Below are 12,091 nucleotides of genomic sequence, written 5' to 3' on the forward strand. Positions count from 1 at the left end.
ACATTATATACCCTAGGTGGTGATATTATATCTCAACTACTGGTATCAACATACCACACACAGACATTCAACAGGGACACAAATGTTTATTAGTAAGATCAAGCTAAACAGTTAATTAGTTTTTCTGTTTCAGTAGCTAATACTTTTTTAAATAAGACACTGAAAAATATCTAAGATATATGATCATAGTAATTCCTCCATTATTGGCTATTTTAGGAGAAAAATTTGATATTTAATTTCTACCATCAGTACCTAATTATTTTTGATTAAAACCAATCTTCCTAAAACATATTCCCTTGCCCTTCAACTAAATGATTCAACCTTTTCTTAACAAAGGATCATTCTGCATATAATCTTGCACTTTATTTTCTCACATAATAAAAATGAGAAAAACAATTTCTAACCTCTATTCAAGCAAACCATTTTGAATGTGAAAAATCACTAATAATCCCAAAGTGAGACGTTCTTTCATATTTATAAAAACAGCTTATTCATGAGATAGTTATTTTCATACCTGTAGAAAAGAACATAAGCTTCTGCGTTTTGTACAGTAGATTCTGAAACTTCAGTGACACTTTGATCATCAAATTCATACCAGAGATTATTTAAATTGTTTCGACAGTAGGCTATATAGTGTCCACCTGAATTTAAGGGAAAAAAAGATTATGGTAATATAAACTCAACACAAGAACAGATGATAAATGTAATCCCAGTGCCTGGCATAATGCTTGAGATAAAGTAAAAGCTATGCTCAGATTTTTATTTCCAATATACACCCTTATCACTACTTAAGGAAATAAAAGTAACAGGACAGAAAACATAATCTTAAAAATCCAGTGCGAAAACGATCATGTTCAAGTCCTTATTAAATTTATACAAAATATAATTTGCAGTATTCCAAAGTCACAGTAAAAAGTATTCAATTTCCTAAAATCACCTGTATGTTTTTAATAAAATCTATCAGCAGTCAAATCTATTTTTAAAGTTTTTCTTTTGGTGAATCATACCTTAAATATCTAAGGTATCAACTGAGATGTACTTTTTATTAAAAAAAAAAAATCTAAAAACAAATATAAAGCCTGTATACTTACTACTTGCAGTTCCATGATGACAAATGACAGACAGAAGGTCATAGGTCACAATTTGAGCTGGACTATCCTTAGCAAGAAATGGCTGAAGATCCAGACCTTCTAGCGGAAATGAAACATGGGTACTAATTTTGGTGGAGAACATCAGTTCATGTCTGAATCTTTTAAGGTGGATGCATAAAATCTAAAAGAGAAGAAAATTCAAACCCTAGTTTGCTATTACAAACAAAATACAAAAGTACTCCAAGTGGTGAAACTTAGTACATTCTTCAAAAGATTTTTATTCTACAAGCAAGAAATTGAGGTATCAAAAATTATACAGTAAAATTGTGTATTAAACAAAGAAGTCTATTAAACAGTCATATTGAATTAAATGTCAATGTTAAATTTTATCCTGCAATTATGATTAACTTAATTCCAGAGATATTAAAATGTAGAAATGATGAAACATGCTACTTCCTAAGTTCACTGGTACTGATTTTTTAAATTATATACTTTAAACCTGCAAGATCCTACAATGTCCAATTAAACTGTGTTCAAGAAGTTTTGCTACAAAGGGCATTTATAGCACGTAACTAATATTTAAAAAATCCATACTCCTGATAAGGTATATGTAGTAACTGGTCAACAGAACCACTCCACTCCAGTCATGCTAGAGAGTTTTCTACATGGCATTACATTAATGCTCTATGTTCCTACCACACAAAATAAATTGAGTTATAATAAAGCCCATACCTCAGGAAACTTTTGTACTTTACAGAACTTTACTCCATTCCTCAATCTAAGGGGGGAAAACGGAAAACCAGTTTAAGTAAACCTGTCTCCCATGTGAAATCTACAAAAGCTTTCGTATATTTAAATATCCAGCAAAGTCTTTTTGAAAATGTAGAGACAAAGGCAGACTAAAAATGTTCACTACTGATTTGCTGCACGTTTTAAAATATACACTAAATACTATAATAATCAAAATACTGGAGTCCCTTATTTAAAATAAAAATTTTTTTTAACTAAGATGTAATAAAAATTTAGGGAGTTATATAATTCTTTGATGAAAAATAATTTTTTGAAAACATATGTGCTACTGTCTGTGGCCTAGCAAAGTCTTTATAACATCCAGATACCAAATGAAACAGGGTAAAGCAAAATTCTAATTTTATAGAATTGGTTAGTTCAGGTGAATATATTAAAACTCTTATTCTTAAATGTGGAAACAAACGGCTTGAGACAAATAAAGAATACCAAAAAAACCAAAAACCCACTGCCATCAAGTCGATTCCGACTCATAGCGACCCTACAGGATAGAGTAGAACTGCCCCCTAGAGTTTCCAAGGAGCACCTGGTGGATGTGAACTGCCGACCTCTTGGTTAGTAGCTGTAGCACTTAACCACTACACCACCAGGGTTTCCAAATAAAGAATGGTTACTATTAATAATCAATATTAATATATGTGTGATAGAGCTCTACTTTGGATTTGGGGGTAGATGTAAAGTGCTTATCCATCTTTGCTGTATCTTTTTTCCCAGGCTGTTTTACTTCTCAAAGTCCTCCTTCAGGCCAACTCCCTCTGCTGTCAGCTATGGCTTCAAAGACAAACTAGTAATAAATACTTTCCAATTCAAAGAATACTAGTTAAGGGTAAAATTTTTCTAGAAAGACAGCTTTTCATCTTTCTCAACCAAACAGTATTAAGAGGGCAAACAGCTGCAGATCAATGTTGCCCTGAGGTACTGCCAACACCCAGGAGGAGTTTGTATTATCATACTATAAAGACTCTAAAAAAAAAAAAAAAGACTCTAGATCTCATTAAACCAGTTGCCGTCTACTGGATTCGGACTCAAAGTGATCCCGAGTCATTATTTTTCTAATACAGAGACCTAGAAAAAATTTCCAGTTCAATCTACCTCCAAAATAGGTTCCTTCATTAAGTCTCTAATCACTTTTCTTTCTGACTCACCAAGCAAGAAGCTTTAACAGTCTGAATTTATCACAAGACGGAAAAAGGCAGCTGATAATAGATATTAAGGAGCAAAATCAGATTTTTCTTGTCTTTTTATTCTGCCATCATATGGCAGGTAACATCAAGCTTGGTATAACCTTTTTGAGTTTTAGGAGATTTGAAACTATATACTTTTGTAGTGACTTCCATTTCCTGAATCTAACCTTTTAAAATGGAGATACGTAATATTGCCTTGCTTATGATTTAACCTATATAATGAAAATATATGTCATTATCCTAGTGCATCTTTTACAACATATCTAGAAAATGTTTTATGCAAAACCATGTACTTTTTTCACATCACGAAATATATACTCTAATATCTTACAGAAGCCTATTAAGATTTTTACCTCAATTTTGTTTTATAGGCCAACCAATCTCTTTGTTATTCTAAGACAAAGCTTTCTGGTCTATATTTTTCTGAACTATAGTGGCAAATTAATTCCACATGTCCAATTAAAACAACCATATGAAATACAAAAATATCATTTAAGTAAACCATTTAAAATACAAAACACATATCAAAACCATTGCCAGTATAACTTACTTTTTGCATTTTTCACAACTGTACATATTGTCACCTGCAAATAGAACAGATCTGATCATTCTTCTCAAATTAAAAGCAATTATTTTCTCTTGGTTCTGCAATTCTTTGACTCTGCCACAGTGCAGTAAAACAAGGTCCATTTTTTAGTCTCTGCTCATGAGTCAGCTCATGATGGTCACCTTGCTTAAAACGTCATCCCCTCCCACCATCCTCTCAACCTTGACAGCCTACCTCAAATAACATCCTTCCCATTTATTTATTTAAAAAAATGTACTAACTGCGTGTCATATGCCCAACTCTATACAAGGTGCTGAAGACACAAAAATAGCAAACGATCTTAAATGATACGAAGGAGCTCACAACTACTCTAGTTTACATATGTAAACAATAAGTCCATTAAGTTGGTTGAACTTTCCCTTCTTTGAGTCTCCAGAGCAACTTAACACATCATATTGTCTCGTACTACAGGAATTTATATAAATTCTTTCAGGATATAATCTGTCTCATTTATATTTATAGTGCCATGGTAGATATTGGCACTGAGCCAATATGGGCAAGTACTTATGAATGTAAGCTCCCTTAAAACTTAACTTTCATAGGGACATTTTTAGTCCCACTAGTACTTTAGATTCATCTACAAGTTAGCCAATATGAAAATTTTTATTTTTCTTACCTTTTAGTTCATCTCTGGCGAAGAAGGCAGCAAGACAATCTTGCAAGGTTACTACTGGACCCCAAAACCAGCTAGGGACACATGAGACAACAAACCTGAAACATCATTGATAGAAAAAGAAAGGAAGTGTTCTGCCAGTACAGCAGAAACAGAATTTTTAAGAAACAATAAATACAAAGAAAAAAATACACACCTCTTCACATATTCCATGAAAAAAGCTATCCACCCTTGTGGAGCATACGCTTCGCCACATGATCCAGCTTTGACTATAGAAGTTGGATGACTTGATGAATGCAGCTTAGCAAGGTCTTCCTTGCCAGGAATTGGCAAGGAGAGATCTTGAAAGGTCTCGAGGGTTACGGACACCTAAAATTGTTTTGTGTTTTAAAAACGGAATGAAAATAATCCAGCACAAATGTTTGAGAATAGATTTTAGACTGCAATGATCAAAGCAAGTTAAGCAAAAAACAAAAGATAAAATCACTTTTACAGTAATAACAATAGCAGAAAACACATGGTCTTATCAGGTACCTCTCTAAATGCTTTAGATACAGTAATTTTTAATCTTCACATAAAAACTGAGGTAGCTACTAGAATCCCCATTACAATCAAGGACGCTGCAGCACAGAGAAGTGCTCCAAATCCAGCCACTGTGTCTTCAGGGTCTAACGCTTAGGCAGTATGCTGTACTGGTCTTTGGAAATGGGCCTTTCATAATAAAGTATGTTTAAAAAACAGAAAGAGATGCAAAACTTGGCATCTAATTTAAAACATTTCTAGGTTTTTCCATTTAAATATGTGGTATTAAAAAAAAATTTTTTTTTTTATCAAAACAGCATTCTTTAAAATAATCTTATTGAAAGTCATTAGATTTCACCTAAAATCCTAACATGATAATTGGAAATTTCGAACAGGTTTGGTTTTGTTTTTTGAGACAAGTTATTTTCCATCACAGACATCAATGTCACTTAGTGGCAAAAAAAAAAAAAAAGCCTCATATTCAATATGGATTTAGATAATATGGCTGCACGACTAACTTGCACTAAAGCAAAACCGTTCTTAAGAGCAGCTCAAAGAAACTCTGAGGAATGGAGAAAAAGAGCTGAAAAAGGTAACCTCAGGCATCCTAAAATAGTGCCTGCACTTGTTGCCATTGTCAGTTCCAAACTCACAGAGAGTCCAGAGGACAGAGCAGAACTGCCCCATAGGGTTTACAAGGAGCAGCTGATGGATTCGAACTGCCAACCTTTGGTTAGCAGCCTTAGTGCTTAACCACTGAGCACCAGGGCTCCAAAACAGTACATATAGAATGTTAATTCGAATTATAAATTAGCAGTACTATTAAAGAACTCATAATGATTTTAATTTATACCCTTTTGTCATTGTCCATCAATTTGTCAGTACCTTTATTATATAAGCCCCAACCTGAATACAGAAAAATATTTATAAGCCAGAGTGTAATCAAACATAGGAGATACATTCACAGCTTTGTCCCTGTGAACAGCAACAGTTTCCCAGTATATTAATTTCATCAGCCTTGGAAGAAAATGCATGTGCTACCAATTCTTGTTGCCGAGCAACTTCTCACGTTTATATGTGATCAAAATAGATGAAGGCCTGAGTTAATTATTCCTGCTAGCACAGGCCTCTCAATAATAGGTAAAGACCAATCTTTCCAAAAAGGGTGTTACTGTTATTTCTAAAAAAAATTCTACTCCTAGATTCAATTTACATGAATATAAACATACTTTTGGTCATTAGTAGTAAAGAGAAGGAATTAAAACTTACAAGTTTTTTTTAATGCAGTTTTGCTAGATTTTTTTAAAAAAGATCATTTGACAAAAATTTTCCATGTATTATAATTCCCTCATACTCACCCTGTCACAAGTCAGACACTGTACTGAGCTAATAATTGTCCCATCAAATATGTCTGAAATAACGCTTCTGTATTTCTTGTGCTGTTTTTTTCTTTTTGGAGATGACACAGATTGAGCTAGGATTTAAAGACAAAATTTTTTTTTTTATAGTACATTAAAAAAAAAAATCACCTTTCTCCCTAAGAGCAGGACCAAGACAAAGAAGGATGCCCACCTGTACCACTGCTATTCAATATTATACTGGAAGTTCCAGCCCAAGCAATTAGGCAAGATAAAGAAATAAAATACACCCAAATTGGAAAGAAAGAAGTAAAATCCTCTGTATCCACAGATGATATGATCCTACATATAGAAAATCCCAAAGAACACACAAGAGCTACTAAATGAATTGTGCAAAGTTACAGGGTACAAGATCAACACACAAAAGTCAGTTGTGTTCCTATACAGTAGTAATGAATAAACAAAAAAGGAAATTTAGAAAACAATCTCATTTTCAGTAGCATCAGATGGAATGAAATACCTAGGAATAAATTTAACCAAAAAGGTGAAAGTCTTCTACATTGAAAAACTATAAAACATTGCTGAAAGAAATTAATGGAGATGTAAATAAATGGAAAGACGTCTCGTGTTCATGGATCGCTAAAATGTAGTATTGTTAAAATGTCAGTATTACCAAAAGTGATCTACAGATTAGACATAATTCCTGTCAAAATCATAATAAGGCTTTTATGCAAAAATGAAAAAGCCAATTCTCAAATTCATATGGAATTGCAAGGCACCCTGAGTAGCCAAAGCAATCTTGACAAAGAAGAAAGTTAGAGGGCTGATACTTCCTGATATCAAACCTTACCATAAAGCTACAATAATCAAAACGGGGGAGGGGGGGGGAACATGGCACTGGCATAAGGATAGACATATAAACCAATGGAATAGAACTGTGAGTCCAAAAATAAACCTATACATCTATGGCCAACTGATTTTCAACAAGGGCACCAAGTCCATGCATTGGGGGAAAAATCGTCTCTTCAATAAAAAATGGTCCTGGGACAACTGTATCTCCACATGCAAAAGGATGAGTTGGACTTCTACCTCTCACTTTCCATAAAATTTAAATCAAAATGTTATCAATAACCTAAACCTAAGAGCTAAAAATAACAGATCTCCTGGAGGAAAACATAGGGGTAAATCTTCAAGAACTTGTATTTGAAAATGGATTCTTAGATATGACACCAAACCATGAACAAAAGAAAGAACAGATACATTGGACTTCATTAAAATTAAAAACTTTTGTGCATCAATGGATTTTATCAAGAAAGTAAAATGCCTACAGAATGGGAGAAAACATTTGGAAATCATGTATCTGATGAAGGCTTAATATCCAGAATATATAAAGAACTCCTACAACTCAACAAAAAAAGACAACCCAATGAAAAAATGGACAAAGGACATGAATAGACATTTCTCCAAAGAAGATATACAAATGGCCAATAAGCACATGAAAATATATTCAATGTCATTAGTCATTAGGGAACTGCATATAAAACTACAATGAGATACCACTTCACACCCACTAGAATGGCTAGCATAAAAAAAAATGGAAAACAACAACTATTGGTGAGACTGTGGAGAAACTGGAACTCTCACGCACTACTGGAGGGAATGGAAGATGGTACGGCTGCTGTAGAAAACTGTTTTGTCAAAAGTTAAACATAAAACTACTGTAAGACCTAGAAATTCTAGGTATAAACCCAAAAGAATTCAAAGCAGGCATTCAGCTACCTGTACACCAATGTTCATCACAGCATTATTCACAATAGCCAAAAGGTGGAAACAACCCAAGTGTCCAACAACAGATGGATGTATAAGCAAAATGTGGTAGATACACACAATGGAATATTATTCAGCCATAGAAAGGAATGAAATTCTAGTATATGCTACAATATGCTAAGTGAAAGAAGCCAGTCAAAAAAAGATAAATACTACATGATTCCACTTACAGGAAATATCCGTAAGAGGCAAATTCATAGAGACAGAAAGTAGATTAGAGGGTACCAGGAATTAGAGAGAGAGGAGAAAGGGAGTTATTGCTTAATGGGTACAGAGTTTCTGTTTGAGGTGATTAAAAGTTTTGGAAATGAATGGTGGAAATTTTGCACAATGATGTGAATGCAACGAATGCCACTGAATTGTACACTTAAAAGCAGTTATAACGGCAGATGTTATATATACTTTACCACAAAAAAACAATTTTTAAGTCCAAGTAGTTCCTTTAATATTTTTCTCTAGACTTTTTAACGTAAAAATTACCATGCGAAGAGAAAAATTTCAAGATATCATTCAGAAGTGTTACTTTAAAAAGACCCAGAGTGAAACCGATCAGACAAGACTTAAGCTGGTCAAAAAAAATTATATATAATCCTTGGCCACCATTATTGCTGTATATATGTGAGTAAAAGTGTATATGTACGTACATATGGGAAAGGAAAAAGAATTCTGAATTAGCACAATGTTCAGATCAATTTTTCTATATGCTAAATGAAAGGTTTAGCCTCATCACTGTTCACTTATGTCCAGCAAGTCACGGAAGGGATGAGGGAAAGAGGTTAGGCAGTGGGAAAAAAGGTAAAGGTGCAACGGGAGAGGTTCAGGCTCACTATCCTGACCAATCAGAGCAGTTCCACTTTTACTTGTTTATTTACTTTTGCTTTTTTTGTAAGTAAGGTTTTACCTGAAGAAAGTATTCTGAGGTTTTACAACATCTGAAAACCACCGCACCGGGAGATTCCAGAGCTCACTCACAGATTTAAAATTAAATGACTGTATTTAAATTTCTGCCCATTTTTAAAATGTGTTTAATATAAAGCTTTAAGAGCTTTTTATATATTTTGGATACAAGTCTTTTGTCAGATATGGTTTACAAATTTTTTTTTTCAATCTTATATTTTTCATTGTCTTAACAGTGTCTTTGCCAAAAAAAATTTTTAATTCTTAGGTGTAATTTATTATTTTTTTCTTTTATAAATCATGCTTTTTATGTCCTAGATAAGAATTCTTTGCCCAAACCAAGGTCAAGATTTTCTCCTATGTTTTCTTCTTAAGAGTTTTTATAGTTTACATTTTTTTTTAATTTTTTATTTATTTAAACATACACCAATTCAACAGTTTCTACATGTACAATTCAGTGACATCAAATACATTCTTCAAGTTGTACAACCATCCTCACCCTCCTTTTCTCACTGTTCCTTCCTCATTAACATAAACTCACTGCCCCCTAATCTTCCTATCTGATCTTTTAAGTTGCTATTGTCAATTTGATTCCATATCGATAGTTCATAAAACTGCGTAATGTTCAAGGCAGACATTTTTTACTAGTTCAACTAAACTACTGTTTGGTTTTAAGAGGACTTCTGGGGATATTTTTGGTTTAAGGTTTAAAGATTATCTCAGGGCAAAAGTTTCAGGGGTTCATTCAGCCTCCATGGCTCCAGAAAGCCTGGATTCCATGAGAATTTGAAATTCTGTTCCCCTTTTGATCAGGATTCCTCTAGAAAATCTTTGATCAAAATGTTCAGTAATGGTAGCCAGGCACCATCCAGTTCTTCTGCTCTCATGGCAAAGGAGACAGTTGTTCATAGAGGCAGTCAGCCACACATTCCATATCCTCCTCCTATTCTTGACTCTCCTCCTTCCTCTGTTGCTCCAGGTGAACAGAAACCAATTGCTGTGCCTTGGGTGGCTGCTTGCAAGCTTTTAACACCCAGGCACTACACAACTAACTAGCAGGTAGAACAGAAGCACTGAATACTTTATTAGGCCAATTAACTGGGATGTCCATGAAACCATGACCATAAACCTCCAAGCCAAGGAACCAAATCCCATGAGGTGTTTAGTCATACATAAGCAGCCTCAGCAGCCTTTTTTTTTTTTTGGTCATGGTTGTAAATATGTCTATCACACAACTTTTGTCAATTCAAATTTTACAGGCGTACAATTTACTGACAGCACTTAAAATCGTCTGTGCAACCCTACCCTTAATAAATGCAATTTTTCCATCACGGTAAACTGAAATTCAGTACCCTATAAGCAATAATCCCCTCCTTTCCCTCTCCCTGCCGCCTCTGGTAACCACTAATAAACACTGGTCTCTATACATTTACCTTTTCTTGTCTTTTTATATAAGTGACGTCATACATGTACTTTTGTGATTGACTTATTTCATTCAGCAAAATATCTTCAAGCCCCATTCATACTGTAATATGTATCAACACTTCATTTCTCCTACTGGCTGAGTAGTATTTCTGTGTACATATGCACCACATTTTGTTTATCCATTCATCTGCTGATGGGCATTTAGGTTGTTTCCACCTTTTGGTTATTGTAAAGAGTGCTGCAATGAATACTGGTGTATAAGTCTGTGTTTGCTTTCAGGTCTTTCAGGTATATAACTAGGGGTAGAATTGCTGGGTTAAACAGTTGTTCTATTTTTAGTTTTCTAAGGACCCAGCACACTGTTTTTTATAACAGCAGTACCATTCTGCACTGCCAAAAACAACAAATATGAGTTCGAACTTTTCCACATCTGAGCCAACATTTGTTCTTTTTTTTTTAATCTTAACTATCCTACTGGGAGTGAAATAGTTATCCCACCGCGATTTTGATTTGTATCTCTCTGATAGCTAATGACATTGAGCATCTTTTCACTGAGATGTTTGGTGGCCATTTGAATGTCCTCTTCAGTGAAATGTTCATTCAAGTATTACCGGGTTGTCATTTTTGTTGTTAAGTTGTCAAAGTTTTATATTCATTTTGGTTATTAGATTCTTATCAGATATACAGTTTCCAAAGATACTCTGCTAGTCAGTAGCTTGTCTTTTCACTTTTGTGGTAAAGTCTTTTGATGAACAAAAGTTTTTAATTTTTATGAGGTCCCATTTATTTATTTTGTCTTTCGCTGTTTATAGTTTTTAATACTGGAACTCCCATATATAGCTAGCGAATGCAAAACGGCACAGCCACTCTAGAAAACAGTTTGGCAGTTTTGTAAAATGTTAAATGTAAAGCTAACATAAAATAACAAATTGGCTCAAAAAATATTACCTGTGCTCCTTTAAAAAATCTCCATATGAGACCAAACAGTAAACAATTACTTTAAAACAAAGATGAGAATGTAAGGGGAGCAGGAGACTAGATGAATGGAAACGGAACAAGAACAGAAATAATGAGAATGTTCACACATTGTGAAGAATGTAACCAATGTCCCTGAACAACATGCATAGAAATTCTTGAATGGGAGCCTAAATTGTGTAAACTTGCACCGAAAACACAATAAAATATTATTAAAAAAAAAAAAAAAAAACTAACATATAACCCAGTCTACTTCTAGATATTTACAAGTGGAAACTTAAGTTCACACAAATACTTGTACATGAATGTCATAGCAGCATTATTCATAATCAAATCATGATCAACCCAAACGTCTTAATGAATGAATGGGATAAACTGTGGTCCAGCCATATTGCTCAGGAATAAAAAGGAACGAGCTATTCAGACAATCAACAATGTGACTAAATCTCAAATGTCTTATGTTAAGTGAAATAAGTGACCTTTGAAAGACTATATACTGTATGATTTCATTTATATGACATTCCGAAAAAGGCAACAATAGGAAAAGAGAAGAGATCAACATTGCCAGGGCTTAAACACAGCATGAGAGAATTCTTTGGGGTGTCGGAATTGTTCTGTATCCTGTTTGCAGTGGTGATAACAACAATCTATGTATGTGTTAAAACTCACAGTACTCTACACAAAAAAAAGTTAATTACACTATATGTAAATTAAAGAGTTCTACACACAAAAAAAATGTTTAAGTCATGGTTGTGTAAAAATATTATTAAGTCAGTTTTAAAGGA

The 12,091-nt window shown here is 33.8% G+C and overlaps 1 protein-coding gene across 2 annotated transcripts in view; it reads right to left on the minus strand.

Annotated features, from left to right (window-relative positions):
• Positions 1–12,091, minus strand: part of USP33 (ubiquitin specific peptidase 33) — an 88,986-nt gene that overhangs the window by 21,039 nt on the left and 55,856 nt on the right. The window contains exons 12-18 of one of the 2 annotated variants that reach the window (XM_010591176.3): positions 6,183–6,298; positions 4,499–4,671; positions 4,306–4,400; positions 3,633–3,666; positions 1,824–1,869; positions 1,092–1,272; positions 515–641 (exon numbers count right to left, since the gene is read on the minus strand). In XM_010591176.3, coding sequence (XP_010589478.1) covers positions 515–641; positions 1,092–1,272; positions 1,824–1,869; positions 3,633–3,666; positions 4,306–4,400; positions 4,499–4,671; positions 6,183–6,298 — 772 coding nt within the window. The remainder of the gene's footprint in view (positions 1–514; positions 642–1,091; positions 1,273–1,823; positions 1,870–3,632; positions 3,667–4,305; positions 4,401–4,498; positions 4,672–6,182; positions 6,299–12,091) is intronic. The other variant, XM_010591177.3, reaches the window with a different exon arrangement.

The sequence above is a fragment of the Loxodonta africana genome, chromosome 3 (assembly GCF_030014295.1).
Source record: "Loxodonta africana isolate mLoxAfr1 chromosome 3, mLoxAfr1.hap2, whole genome shotgun sequence".
In the NCBI taxonomy this organism is placed as follows: domain Eukaryota; kingdom Metazoa; phylum Chordata; class Mammalia; order Proboscidea; family Elephantidae; genus Loxodonta; species Loxodonta africana.